General features: G+C 39.7%; 1 protein-coding gene across 3 annotated transcripts in view; it reads left to right on the top strand.

Annotated features, from left to right (window-relative positions):
• The window catches only part of MAPK14 (mitogen-activated protein kinase 14), an 85562-nt gene that overhangs the window by 27760 nt on the left and 42468 nt on the right, over positions 1-15334 (top strand). For all 3 annotated transcript variants that reach the window (XM_049890612.1, XM_049890602.1, XM_049890593.1), the window contains exon 2: positions 3998-4127. In XM_049890612.1, coding sequence (XP_049746569.1) covers positions 3998-4127 — 130 coding nt within the window. The remainder of the gene's footprint in view (positions 1-3997; positions 4128-15334) is intronic.

A 15334-nucleotide genomic window follows, 5' to 3' on the forward strand; every position in this document is an offset into this window, starting at 1 on the left:
AATTGTATAGATCTGTGCTTCCCAAACCTTAAGATGTATATGAATCGCATGGAAATCTTGTCAAAACAGTAGATTCTACTTTAGGGCCCAAAAGTCTGCATTTCTAAAAAGCTCCTAGATAATACCAGTGATGCTGGTGCATGGAGCACACTTGGAGTAGCAGTGGTTCTTAAACCTTAGTGTATGTCAGAATTTCTTGGTGGACCTAATGAAATACAGATTGCTGGGCCCACATCAGAGTTTCTGATTTAGTAAGTCTGGGGTGGGGCCTGAGAATTTGCATTTCCCATAAGTTCCCAGGTGTTGCCAATGCTGTCAGTCTGGAATCACACTTTGAGAATCACTGGTTTAGATAATTTGTTGGAGAACCTTAACTGTGACGGGGAGCCTTACGGGAAGTTTTTTGTTTGTTCTTTGAGGATGGGAAATAACCATAACATGCTGATAAAGGTGATCCAGTAGATAAACTGATGATGCAAGAGAGAAAGGGAACGAGTAAAGTCCTTGAGAAGATGAGGGGGATGACTCCAAAGCATGTATTAAGGTCTGTGCTTTTGATAAGAAGGGCATGAGTCCTCAGTTACATAGCAAGAGGGAAGACGGAGAAGATGGATTCTAGTACAGAGAGGTTTATAAATTTAATGGTAGGCAGGTGAAGCTCTCCTCTGATGATTTTTATTTTCTGAATGAAGACAAAAACAACACCTGAGGGAGGTGGGTGAGTTGGAGGTTTGAGGAGAGACAAAGGGTCAAATAATCACCTTGGAGTAGGAAAATGAATGTACTAGAAAAAAGTGGCAATTAAGAGAGCCTATTTTTTTTATTTTCTAGGTTAAGGTCAGAAATTAAAAATAAAACCAATCTGTCTGATTCTGCAGTCTTTTTTCTTCAGCCACAATTAGTCCCTTGGATGTAGGCATGGAGAAGGTGAGTGGCTGAGATCACCCAAGGTTGGACCTTGTCCAGGCGAGTACATCAGAGGGAGAGAAGTACAAGAGATTAATTAGTCTTGGAATATGTTTTTTAAACCAGGCAAGAAGGAAATGAAGACAGGGAAGGATCGATGGATAGAAACAAGCAGTGATGATGAGGTCAATGAATTGTTGTAGTCAGGGTACATGAGCAAGTAAACCAGAAGGTGTAAGAGGCTGTAATGGAAAGTGAGTGCTGGCATTCAGAGTTTTGTAGGTGGGACAGTTTTTGGTGGCAGTAGAGGCCTAGGATATGACTGTGGGAGTGACTAGATGAGGTGGAGTTTCCTGGAGAGGTCAGGAAACTGAGAGGCCTGTTGGATATGCCATCCACCTGGATGTTGAAGTTGCCAAGAATGATGACAGAAGTTGGAAGTGAAGAGAGACTTTGAGATAGGCACTAACTTTTCAGTGAATGATGGAAAATTCCAGGAGGTCAGTGGATAACAGCAGCAGAGAAGAAAGGATAGTTTATCAGGGTGGTGAGGAGGGGCTTTTGTAAAACAAAGGGGGAATAATGGTCTTACAGTGGTAATGGTTGGCTACCCCACCTGCTAGCCATAAAGTACCTGGGGTTTGAGAAAGAAAATGCCCTCTGATTGCAGTGGTGAAGAGCTTGGCTGCTAACCAAAAGGTATGGCAGTTTGAATCCATCAGCACTCTTTGGAAACCTTATGGGGCAGTTCTACTGTTTTACAGAACCTCTTTATGAGTTGGAATCGACTCGATGGCAAGGTGTTTGATTTTTTTTTGGAAGAGAAGTAGTGTCTTCAAGCTACAGCCTACTTTCAACTAAAGCAAAGAGATGGGCAAGGTTCAGAGAAGAGGTTGAAGATACACAAAATTTGGTTTTTACAAATTGAAAGTTAAAGAGTGAGGGCATAGCACAAGGGTTTGGGAGAAAAGGGAAGGGACTGGAGGAATTACAGTTTTTTTTTATGGGGATGAGAGTTTGATAGTAATATCAAAGACACCAAACCTGTTTCTACCCCATGTGTTACAGAGTAGAACTGAGCTCCATAGGGTTCCCTTGACTATGATCTTTATGGAAGCAGATCACCAAGACGTTTTTCCATGGTGCTACTGGGTGGGTTCGAACTGCCAACCTTTTGATTAGTAGTCCAGTGCAAACTGTTTGCGCCACCCAGGAACCTTTGGTGATAATAAACCACAAAACCAAATCCATTGCCGTCGAGTCGATTCTGACTCATAGTGACCCTATAGGACGGAGTAGAACTGCCCCATACGGTTTCCTTTTGGTTCGCAGCCAAACCCTTAACCACTATGCCACCAGGGTATCCTTGGTGATAATAGATGATTGGAAAGTCTTGGATGCCTGTTTGAGACTGAAATAAATAGGAGGATGAAGCATATTGAAATTAGCCCTGACAGTCTTGAAAAATAATGAATACACACGTCAAATTTCTTCCTGTGGATGGACCTACATGATCTGGTCTCTGCCTACATGTCAGACCTCATCCCTTTCTACTCTTCCCCTTGCTCCCTGTTGCTCTACCTACCCAGGCTGTCTTTCTGTCACTCCAGCATAGTGCCATACTTTTCCTCTGTTTCTTTTCTGTTTGTTTACACTTGCTATTATGAGAGGCAGCATAGAGAGGCAGCATAGATAGCAAAATGGTTAATAGCATGGGCTCTGGACCCAGACTTCCTGTCCTACCACTTTGTAGCTTTGCAACCACGAGCAAGCTGTTTAACCTCTTTGTGCTTCAGTTATGGAGCCCTGGGTGGCACAGTGGTTAAAAGTGCTTGGCTGCTAACTGAAAGGTCAGTGTTTGGAACCTACTAGCCACTCTTGGGGAGAAAGACAATGTTGCTTCCATAAAGATTACAGCTTTGGAAACCCTATGGGGCAGTTCTACCGTGTCCTAGAGGGTCGCCATGAGTCGGAATCAAGTCAATGGCGGTGGGTTTGGCTTGGTTTTGGTGCTTCAGTTTCCTTATTTGTAAATAGCCAAACCCATTGCCGTCGAGTCAGTTCCTACTCATAGTGAATGAAAATAGTACTTACTTTATAGGTGTGTTAGGGTGATTAAAAGAGGTAATAAAAAAAAAGTAATGCAAAGGGCTTAGAACAATGCTTGGTATGTGGTAAACACTCAGTAAGTGCCAATATTATTTTTTCTTCTTCTTGAAGCTCCTTTTCCCTGTATCTTCACATGGTTTCTGCTTTCTCATCATTTAGTTTTCAGCTCAGATGTTACTTCCTCGGACATCCTAGCTAAAGGAACATAAGTCCATTGGCTTTCTGTCACTCTATCCCATTACCATGTCTTAGTCATAGCATTTATCACTATTTGAAATTATTTTATTGCTCCACTTTTTCCCCCTCCTCTCGTTAGATTTTAAACTCCTTGAGGTCAGAGATTTGTTAGTTGTTCCATACTATATCTTAGCCCCTAGAAAAGTGCCAAATACTTTGTAAGTGCTCAAGAAATATTTGTGACAACTTATTATTCTGAAAATATGGTGGCTTCTGAGGCCTGTGCTCCAATCAAGTAGCATGTGGTGGCAAGGTGACAGTGAGGCCTAGGCAGAGAAGACAGGCAAAGCCCAATTTATAGTGTGATCTCAACAATGTTTATATTGTTCTGTTGCCTTATCTACATTAGGCAGCTGCTTGTTTTTGTAAATGAAGTTTTATTAGAAGACAACCACACCCATTCGTTTATTTATCATCTATAGCTGCTTTCTAGCTACAACCAGAGTTGAGTAATTGTGACAGAAACCGTATGTCTCTTAAAGTCTAAAATATTTACTGTCTGGCCCTGTGCAGAAGAGGTTTGTGGGCCTCCGATCTAGATGCACAGAAAAAAGACTAGAAAAAAACACCTTAAATAATAAGAAAAACTTTGGATAGTGGGATTATAGGACATTTTAGTTTTTATCTTTACGCTTTTGTATTTTGTTATATAAAATCCATTTAATTAGGAAATCAGATAGCCTTGTAAATATTCAAAAATATATAGGGCATTTTTAATGGTGATTTTTTCTTTCTTTTTTCTTAGTGCTGCTTTTGACACAAAAACTGGGTTACGTGTGGCAGTGAAGAAGCTCTCCAGACCATTTCAGTCCATTATTCATGCCAAAAGGACCTACAGAGAACTGCGGTTACTTAAACATATGAAACATGAAAATGTAAGTCATTAATTCAAGGAAGAATAAATTCTGCTCTTGAATAGACTGGAAGGAATTGTGTTTTAATTACTGCAAATGGAGATACATTAGAGTGCGTTGAACTTTAGCCCATGCCTCTTGTAATGGGTATTAATGACTGCTGGATTATGTCAGCTATCTAAGCCTTGGAATGAAAATAGTGCATCTTCCTGGTGTTCTGGTTTTACTCAAATTTCTAGAGGGAATAAAAAAAGAACGTATTATGAAATACAACACAAAATTTGGAAGGATCTTTAAGGGAAAGTATTACGAAGAAATTTTGTGTCGTTTTCCTGGTTTGCTTAAGCCTGCATTATCAGAATATGAAGGCACATGGTTATTGTGTTCTTACGGGTTATTTCAGTGGAGAAGTTTAAGGAAGAATGCCTTGGGCTCATTGAAAGTTCTGTTAAAGATGGCTGTTATTTTATGTGTATTTTACAATATTTTAATTACCCTTTTCTTCTTAAAGTTCCGGTATTTCAGTAAATGTGACAGAGCATTGTTTAAGTTAAATGTAAGCTTTTCTATCAATTTGAGAGTTTGAGAACAATTCTATCCTGCAAAAGAGTGTTTAAAAATCCTACTATGGCATAGAGATAATTGGAGTATTAACTGAAAGTAAAACAATAATGATTAACTGAGGACATTTATTTTTCTGGATTTCGAAATCAAGTTAAGAAGAATTTGTGTGGCTGCCTATGAAAGGTACTGTAAACTTTGCAGCATCGTAGAAACAATGGCCGTAAGGGATTTGACCCTATTGATTGTTGCTATGTAGAAAAAAGTTCAAATTCTGTGAATTTATTACCTGACTATTCTAGCTTTTTCTTTTTTAATAGTCAAACTTATTCCTCCATAGGTTAAAAAATAAATCCCAGATAAGTGATATTTTATTAGTATACATTTGTTTTATTAAGCTCAAATTTCTTCTAAATAAAGAGCATTAAGACTGTTGAATGTGGAAATAAATTATGGATGCCATTATAATCATAAAATTGCTGCAGTGTCATATTTATCCTGTGTTTTATATTTATCCTGTGTTTTATTTGGATTGCATAGTATTGAGAAAATCCTGTTTTCCACAGATAACCTCTATTCCTAGGTATAATTTTACATTAGCAGCCATGTACAAATCTGAGTTTTTAAAAACTTCATTGCAGACCTACAGGCTTCTTAATCAGTGACATGTTTACAAGAAGTGCAGATATGTGGAAAGAGCTGGCAGGAGAAGCTTATTCCAAGGTCTGCATAAAATCAAGGTGGCCTGGCAGCTTAACTGATGTGTTTACGTTTGGTTTATAACACATTTCAGTGAGCGTGCTGTTTTTCATTTTACCTTGTCAAACATAAAGAATATTTGAAAATGGAATGCAAGTGAAACATTTATGGAACCCTAAATCACCTCCAGGGAGCCCAGGGTCCCACTGGTGCGGCCTGTGCTAATTTAAGACCATCTGGTTTAGGAGATTACCAGTACTATAGTTGATTGTTTTGCTTTTCTTCATAGACATTTTAAGCCTGTGTTTAGTCCAGATATTATTTTGGGTTATCTGAATCCATATCTTGGCTTCTAGTGGCCGTAAGTAACAACCATGTTTGTTATTTTATACTTTAGTTTTCTGCCATGAGGTACTTTGAAGTGTGTCTTCTATGATATTGGACTGGGTACATTTGGGCTATTCTGTGCTTATAGAGAAGGCCATAATAGTGATGGGATAAAATCGTTCTAATTTAGAAAAGGCTACAAGACTCTTTAAAAAAGAGGGCTGACAATATTAGAAAAACAAGATTTTAATTTACATAAGTTGTTTTATAGGTGGCTTACAGTATTTTTTTACAGTATCAGTGTAGAGGGTCACTTATATTCAGATAGCATTGATTTGTTTGAACCAAAGGTACATGGCTGAATGTTTCATATGTCTCTGTTATGTTGGGAAATGTTTGAAGAGGGAATGGGAAGAAACCAAAGACTTTGACTCAATGTTGAAACATTCTTGAATTTCTCCCTATTGTACAAACAGTTGATAGGTGCTTACAATGTGAAAGTAGTTTTACCCAGCAAAGAACTAAGACTTCCAAATACTATATTTTCACACAAATAACGCATGCTATACTCTTTTGTCAGCTGCACAAAACCCCCCTCGCTATTTTCATAAGGGAGCTGTGTACACATTATATGTGTGGGGGTGTTATTTGCAAAAAACGTGGTAAGTTTGAGGATTGTAAGAGGAATTAAAATTTGAAGTGTTGGTAACAAATGTAATTTGTAGGTGCTGGAAATGCATATGCTGTCTTTTATATAAAAATGCCTCTGACTCACTATCATTAGTTCATTTTGACTTATTTCTTCAATTAGTGATAATGAATGACAGCCATCCACTTGTTAGCTGGGTAACTGAGGTTAGGCCATATGACTGTAAGAGTTGTTCTTTGAACACAGTTAGCTGGCCCATTCTTGATTGCAACCTTGATCTCATTAACTCCTGCTCTAAGATAAGATTAAAGAGAGGCAACCTGCCAGCTGCATCCTTTTGTTGTCTGGGCAGATAATACAAAGATTGCTCAGTTGCTGGCCTGGAAATTTAAAAAATGATTAAGGGAATTGTTTCATACATTTTGGAGTCCCTGGCATAAATGGTTAAGTGCTTGGCTGCTAACCAAATGTTGGGACCTCAGAAGAAAGGCCTGGTGATCTATTTCTAAAAAATCAGCCATTGAAAACAGTTTACCCTGATATACATGGGGTTGCCATGAGTTGGAATCAACTCCACAGCAACTGTTTTGGTTTTTCATAAGTTTTATTTGGGAGTCTTAGATTTAGCTTTACCGGTGTAGACCTAGAGGTTGTTTTGGTGTGCTTGTGTTAAGTACATTAAATAGATTGGTAGATAGATAGCTGCCAACTGACTCATGTGACCTTTTGTACAATGTTGCCCAATCCTGTGTCATCTTCACCACTGCCAGCATGTTTGAGTCCATCGTTGCGGCTATTATGCCAACCATCTCACCAGGGTTCTCCTTCACCTTTGCTGGCCCTCTACTTCATCAAACACAATGTCCTGCAGCGATCGATCCCTCCTGATGACGTGTCCAAATCAAGTGAGCCAGATGGTGTTCTCTTGTGATCCATAAGGTTAATTTTTGGAAGTAGATTGCCAGACCTTTCTTCCTAGCCCATCATAGCAAAGCTTTGCTGAAACCTGTCCACCATGGGTGACCCTACTAGTATTTGAAATACTAATGGCATAGCTTCCAGCAACACAGCAACATGCAAGCCACCACAGTCTGACAAAATGACAGACAGGTGGAGGAAATACATTAAACACTGTCTTCAGTTGATTACTGAGTTAAAGTGTTTCCTTTGTGTGTGCTATTTTAACCAAAATATATTGCTTCTGTTGGTCAGCCTTTGGCCTGTTGTAGTGTGATCTTTAGAGGTATTTGCTGCTTTTTTGTATTATATAAGTGTCTTCTAAAAATTTGATTCCTGGTCTACTTTGGGGTGAATGAACTCATATAACAGCAAAAAGAATAAGGAAATAAGCTAAAACATGACTTGAATTAAAAGGAAATTTCCACTTAAGAAATGAGAAATAAATAGATTGTGGAATATTCATAAAATGCTTCCCAAATCTGCTTTAATGCCAGGAAACTTGTTTTACATTATTTTCTGTACGATTAATACTTCATAGATACAATTAATGGAGAAGGATATTTTGTAAAAGCCCACAAAAAATTAAAAATACTTTGGTATAATATGGGTAGTTTTAATCTCATAAAATGTTTTCCCTTTTAGGAAATTAAAATTTGGTATAGTGTTTACTAGTCTGCTTCGCTCTACTAATTTTTGCAAGTTAATTCATTGTGATTCTTGCCGCCATGCTTTTTATTTTTTTTTTTAGTTTTATGTCTCAAATTACTGGAAGTAGCTGCTTCAAACACTTTACTTCTATGAGTTATATTTTGTAATTCTTTATTAAACTCTGAGGGTTATGGTCACCTCTTATTTTGGTGATCCACAGTGGGTCAGTCCTACCTTCTCCTTTACACTTGGCACTTTCAGAAAGAATCTTATGAAAATAAGCAATGATATCCCCATGTCTTCGATATAAATACAGCGAGGCTCAGAGGAGATAACTTGATTTCATTTATTCAGCAACTAGGAATTGAGGTCTTCTGTGTGTCAGGCACTTTTCCAGATGTTAGGGTTATTGCAGTGAAAAAGGCAGGAACTCATGGAGCCGAGCAGCAGCAAACTGATGGTGAGGTTCAGACTGAGAGCGGTTTGATTCCAAAATGCCTGTTGTGTTTTCACACTGAAACTGGAGCTTTTATTTGAAAACGTCTTGGACTGTGTGTGTGTGTGTGAATCAGATCCCTAACTGTTTAATTTTATTTTGATCTGAGGATGATTTTTGCGGTCACAACTGAAATAATATAAAATGACATAAATTGTTTTAACCTTTTTGTATTATATTGAGAGAATGGGCCATCTCAGATAAAAAGAATCAGTGATGACAAAAATTGGATTAGGCAACTAAAAATTGGCTTTTAGATCTACCTAGAGAAAATAATTATGTTTTAGATGGGAGAGAAAAAAGAAAATGGATTTGATCTAAATTTAAAGCACTTTCAGGGGGTAAGGAGCCCTGGTGGTTCAGTGATTAAGCACTCAGCTGCTAATCAAGCGGTGAGCGGTTTGAACCCACCAGCCCCCCTGTGGGAGAAAGATGTGACGGTACCTTTACAGCCTTGGAAACAATATGGGACAGTTCTCCTCTGCCTACAGAGTCACTCTGTATTGAAACTGACTCGGTAACAATGGGTTTGGTTTTCGGTTTATTCAGAGGGTGTTGTTATGTCACTCATACACTCTTAGTGGGAGTGTGAGTTGGCCTCACCTCTACAGAGTATGATTTGACTATGAAGATCGTTACGTATATTGGTGTCCTCTCATCCTGTAATTCTATTTCTTGAAATTTATCCTGTGGACAAAAATCGGAAATGTGCCATTTCTTGCAGTGTTACTAAAATGTCCAGTGATTGGTTAAATTATGGCTCATATAAATGATAGAACATATTATTGAAAAATATTTAAAGGCATGAGAATAGTTGTTATATGTTAAGTGAAAAGGTAGGGTATAAAACTATGCATATTATAACCCCAGTTTAATTTATGTACTTTGGGATAATGGAAGGATATATCTCAAAAAGTTAATGGTGGTAATAATGGGTGGGTAAGGGTCTGAAAGGACCTCATTAGTATAGTGGTTCGTATCCCCGCCTGTCACATGGGAGACCGGGGTTCAATTCCCCGATGGGGAAGTTGATATTTTTGGAAACCCTCGTGGTGTAGTGGTTAAGTGCTATGGCTGCTAACCAAAGGGTGGGCAGTTCAAATCCACCAGCCGCTCCTTGGAAACTCTATGGGGCAGTTCTACTCTGTCCTATAGGGTCGCTATGAGTCAGAATCGACTCGACGGCACTGGGTTAAGGGTCTGAAGGGCAGTTCAAGTATATAGACTTGAAAAGCTATTGTTGAATTCCAAGGCCTTTTTTTTTCCTTCTTTCAAGTTCAGGCTGTATAATCAAAGTTGCTTTTAAAAGTCTGATATTTGGGTGAGTGGATCAATATTTTAATCAGAGGTTTCTTTTTCACGATGTTTTGAGCTTTAACGTAGCCTACTTTTAGGGCTGTTGTTTAATATAACTTGGCTGATTAGAGAGCAGCATGCTAGTGAGGCCACAGTTATGGGTTCATGAGGGCCATTTAGTTTTCCCGTGTTCCTACCCAGAAAGGAATCCTAGTGGTGCTGTGGTTAAAGTGCTCAGCTGCTAATTGAAAGGTCAGTGGTTCAAACCCATCAGCCGCTCTGTAGGAGAAGAATGTGGCAGTCTGCTCCCGTAAAGATTACAGCCTTGGAAACCCTGTGGGGCAGTTCTACCCTGTCCTATAGGGTCACTATGAGTCGAAATCAACTCAACTGCAACAGATTTTGGTATACCCATAGATCTTTAAATCTGGTTGGACATATTAGAAATGTCCTGCTTGCCTTCTAAGTACCTAACTTTGTAGAAATGAGTAGTCTGAGCTATATAAAAAAAAGGGGAACTAAAAGAGAGGGTATATGTAGGTAGGAAACCATGGTGGCTCAGTGGTTAAGAGCTATGGCTACTAACCAAAAGGTTGCCAGTTCGAGGCTACAACCGATGACTGCCCTGACAGGGAACACAACAGAGAACCCTTGAGGGAGCAGGAGAGCAGTGGGATGCAGACATCAAATTTTTGTAAAAAGACCAGACTTAATGGCCTGACTGAGACTAGAATGACCCCAGAGGTCATGGTCCCCAGACCTTCTGTTAGCCCAAGACAGGAACCGTTCCCAAAGCCAACTCTTCAGACAGGGATTGGACTGGACTATGGATAGAAAATGAGCTTCTTGGCTCAAGTAGACACATGAGACTATGTTGGCATCCCCTGTCTGGAGAGGAGATGAGAGGGAGAGGGGGTCAGAAGCTGGCTGAATAGACAAGAAAATAGAGAGTAGAGGAAAGGAGCGTGCTGTCTTATTAGGGAGAGAGCAACTAAGAGTATATAGCAAGGCGTACATAAATTTTTGTATGAGAGACTGACTTGATTTGTAAACTTTCACTTAAAGCACACACAAAAAAAAAAGGGTTGCCAGTTCAAATCCACCAGGTGCTGCATATGTGGGTAAATTAGTATAAGTCTATGACCAGAAAAACTGCTCAAAAACCATGAATTACTGAGTATTAAGTGGGCTCTTTGCTTTATATAAAAATAGCCTTTTTTCCATTTTAAAATAGTCTCATTGAAATATCTGTAGTGATTAAGAAAGTTATGTTAATTTTAAGAATTTTATGGGAATAATATCCAGAATAATATTGAGAGAATATTCTGGGGTTTTAAAAATGTCAGTTTTAAAGATTATATAGTAACATGAGAAATTTTTGTGGAATAATGCATATAAAAATGCCAGATGTTACTATGATAACTGTAGAAATGTGACTTCATTTTTCCAAATTTCCTGTACATAATTGTAGTTCTTTTTTATTACAGAGTATAATAGAAAACATTTTTTTTTTAATTTAGTTAAGAATTTTTAAAATACTGGTTTTTTTTTTTAACCCACCGTGAGAAAAAGGCCTAGAAGGGGAACCAATTATAGATTGGGGATCCAAGATAGAAACCACGTAGTGAAGATTTAGGGATGTTGAGGGGGATCACCTTAGATTCTCTGAAGAGCCCTGTACCTTCCCTATGACCTCATACCTAGATACTTTTATTAATAAGCTAAAACCTTGTCTAAGGAAAGGGAGAAAAGAATTTGGATACACCCCTTTTTTTCAGATAGACACCTGAAATTTTAGAAATGTCCAACACTTCAAAAAAAAATGTTTTTTAACTCCATTTCAAAGGCTTAGTTTAAGAAGTGCTGGGATATTCTACAGCTTTTCGAAATGGAGCTTCAACTTGTTTCCTTCCCATCCCTGAGTTCCCTCCTACATTACAGTGGTGATAGTTACCTCAGGAATTTTTCTAGGCTTAACCCACTAAATAGCAAATGCTGTCTTAATGATATGATCAGGGCTGAGAATTATTTAAAAAATATCAATAAATACCTCAACATTTTTATCCTTAATTTAAAGCAAAAATTAAAAAAGTGTATTAATTTGCGAGTTTTTTGTGTAGGGCCTCATTCCATACTGTTTGCCTTATATAAAGCATACTTGTCATCTAAGACTTTCAATTTTCTCTGAAGCAGAACGAGAACTTCCTTGTTGCCATCAAGTCGATTCTGACTCATGGTGACCCATGTGCTACAGAGTAGAACTGATCTCCACAGGGTTTTCTTGGCTGTGATCTTCACAGAAGCAGATCACCAGGCCTCTCCTCCATGGTGCCACTGCGTGGTTTTGAACTGCTAAACTTTTGGTTGGTAGATAAGTGCAAACCATTTGTGCCACCCAGGGACTTGAACAAGAGCTTAGACTCCAACAATGTAATCTGAATGGAGAGTCCCAGCATTCTGGACATCCTTTTCCTAGTCATTTATGGTATTTTCTCCTACACCTGATTCTGAATGGAAAAATCAACATCTCATTCTCACACCAAACAGTAAGGCGGATTCAGATCACCTCTGCTTCACCTCTGTTCTGACCCTAGCCACACATGCAGCACTTCTCCCTCTGACCCTAACCACCGGAGCTAGGCTGGGCCTCACACGTTACAGGACACACTCATCCAGACTAAGTCAGCCCAAGAGTTCAGGCGCCAACCACAGGTTTGGGAGACGCATGACACCCTCACTTCTGACCTACAAATTTGGCGTTTTCCACTGTCCCTCAGGATGCCAGCCATAGGCTCAGGAGTTGCCAGGGATTCCCTTCACTATGGACCTGCTGGTTTCCACAACTCCCTTGGGTTCAATAGCCACTCACAAAACTCATGGAAAGCTCTATACTTAGGGTTACAGCTTTATTACAGCAGAGGATACAAATGAAGAGAGGCATTAGGGCAAGACCTGGGAGAGTTCCCAACATAGAGCTTACATGTCCCAAAAAGGGATCAACCAGCTGCCCCCACCCCTGCACCCCCCACCCCCCCCCCCACTCCACATGGGATGTGTTTCACCAACTGGGAAGATCATAGAGCTTGCTTGCTTTCTTTTTTTTTTTTTGCTTTAGATGAAGGTTTACAGAGGAAATTAGTTTTTCATTAAACAATATACATACTGTTTTGTGGCATTGGTTGCCAGCCTCACAGTGTGTCAACAGTCTCCTCTTCTCTGCCCTAGGTTCCCCACTGCCAACTTTCCTGTCCCCTCCTGCTCTCTCATCCCTGCCCCTGGGTTGGTGTGTCCATTTAGTCTCGTTTTGTTTTATGGCCTGTCTAATCTTTGGCTGAAAGGTGAACCTCAGAAGTGACTTCACTACTAAGTTAAAAGGGTGTCCGGGGGCCGTACTCTTGGGATTTCTCCAGTCTCTATTGGACCAGTAAGTCTGGTCTTTTTTTGCAAGAGAGTTAGAATTTTTTTCTATATTTTTCTCCAGCTCTGTCTGGGACACTATTGTGATCCCTGTCAGAGCAGTCAGTGGTGGTAGCCGGGCACCATCTAGTTGTGCTGGACTCAGTCTGGTGGACCATGGAACTTCCTTGTCCAGAGCCTTTATTGGAAGCCTCATTACATAATTCGAACATTTACCCTCCTCCCCTGAAGTCAGTTGATACCACGAGGTGATCATAAGGTTGATATCACATGGTAGGTCTTTCTGGTGTGGCCAGCCCCCACCTGAGACTCACCTCATTAGCATAACCTGTTAGGTTAGAGGTGGTCTGGAGCCCTCAAAGACACTTATGATTACTGGGGGAATTCCAAGATTTTAGAGGTTATCTCTCAGGAACCAAGGACAAAGACCAAATTTTGGGGGTAAAGTTAATGTAAATCCCACAGATTCTGTATCAGCTTTTTTTAGTCTTTCTCAATCCCTCCACTTATTTTCATAGAAACAATAACTCTTTCCTTTTGTATTTAGATTTTATCAGTTTATAAATTCTTCCCAACATTTTATTATGAAAATTTTCAAAGATACAAAACCATTATAGGACAAATGTAGTCAACAGTATATATTATTTAATTGAATTAACTCATTGCCATCAAGTCAATTCTGACTCATAGCGACCCTATAGGACAGAATAGAACTGCCCCATAGGATTTCCAAGGAGCGACTGGTGGATTCAAACTGCTGATCTTTTGGTTACTAGCTGTAGCTCTCAGCACTATACCAACTGAATTGTTGTTGCTAGGTGCCGTCAAGTTGGTTCCGACTCATAGCGACCCTGTACGCAACAAAACAAAACACTGCCCGGTTCTGAGCCATCCTTACGATAGTTGTTATGCTTGAGCTCATTGTTGCAGCCACTGTGTCAATCCACCTCGTTGAGGGTCTTCCTCTTTTCTGCCAACCCTCTACTCTGCCAAGCATGATGTCCTTCTCCAGGGACTGATCCCTCCTGACAACATGTCCAAAGTATGTAAGACGCAGTCTCGCCATGCTTGCTTCTAAGGAACATTCTGGTTGTACTTCTAAGACAGATTTGTTCGTTCTTTTGACAGTCTATGCTATATTAAATATTCTTCGCCAACACCACAATTCAAAGGCATCAATTCTTCTTCGGTCTTCCTTATTCATTGTCCAGCTTTCACATGCATATGATGCGATTGAAAACACCATGGCTTGGGTCAGGCGCACTTTAGTCTTCAGGGTGACATCTTTGCTCTTCAACACTTTAAAGAGGTCCTTTGCAGCAGATTTACTTGGTGCAACGTGTCTTTTGATTTCTTGACTGCTGCTTCCGTGGCTGTTGATTGTGGATCCAGGTAAAATGAAATCCTTGACAACTTCAATCTTTTCTCTGTTTATCATGATTTTACTCACTGGTCCAGTTGTGAGGATTTTTGTTTTCTTTATGTTGAGGAGCAATCCATACCGAAGGCTGTGGTCTTTGATCTTCATTAGTAAGTGCTTCAAGTCCTCTTCACTTTCAGCAAGCAAGGTTGTGTCATCTGCATAACGCAGGTTGTTAACGAGTCTTCCTCCAATCCTGATGCCCCGTTCTTCATATAGTCCACCTTCTCGGATTATTTGCTCAGCATACAGATTGAATAGGTATGGTGAAAGAATACAACCCTGACGCACACCTTTCCTGGCTTTAAACCACTCAGTATCCCCTTGTTCTGTCCGAACAACTGCCTCTTGATTTATGTACAGGTTCCTCATGAGCACAATTAAGTGTTCTGGAATTCCCATTCTTCACAATGTTATCCATAATTTGTTATGATCCACACAGTCAAATGCCTTTGCATAGTCAATAAGACACAGGTAAACATCCTTCTGGTATTCTCTGCTTTCAGCCAGGATCCATCTGACATCAGCAATCATATCCCTGGTTCCACGTCCTCTTCTGAAACCGGCCTGGATTTCTGGCAGTTCCCTGTTGATATACTGCTATAGCCATTTTTGAATGATCTTCAGCAGAATTTTGCTTGTGTGTGATATTAATGATATTCTTCTTCGGTTGGATCACCTTTCTTGGGAATAGGCATAAATATGGATGTCTTCCAGTCAGTTGGCCAGGAAGCTGTCTTCCATATTTCTTGGCA

Source organism: Elephas maximus, chromosome 1 (genome assembly GCF_024166365.1).
Source record: "Elephas maximus indicus isolate mEleMax1 chromosome 1, mEleMax1 primary haplotype, whole genome shotgun sequence".
NCBI lineage: Eukaryota > Metazoa > Chordata > Mammalia > Proboscidea > Elephantidae > Elephas > Elephas maximus.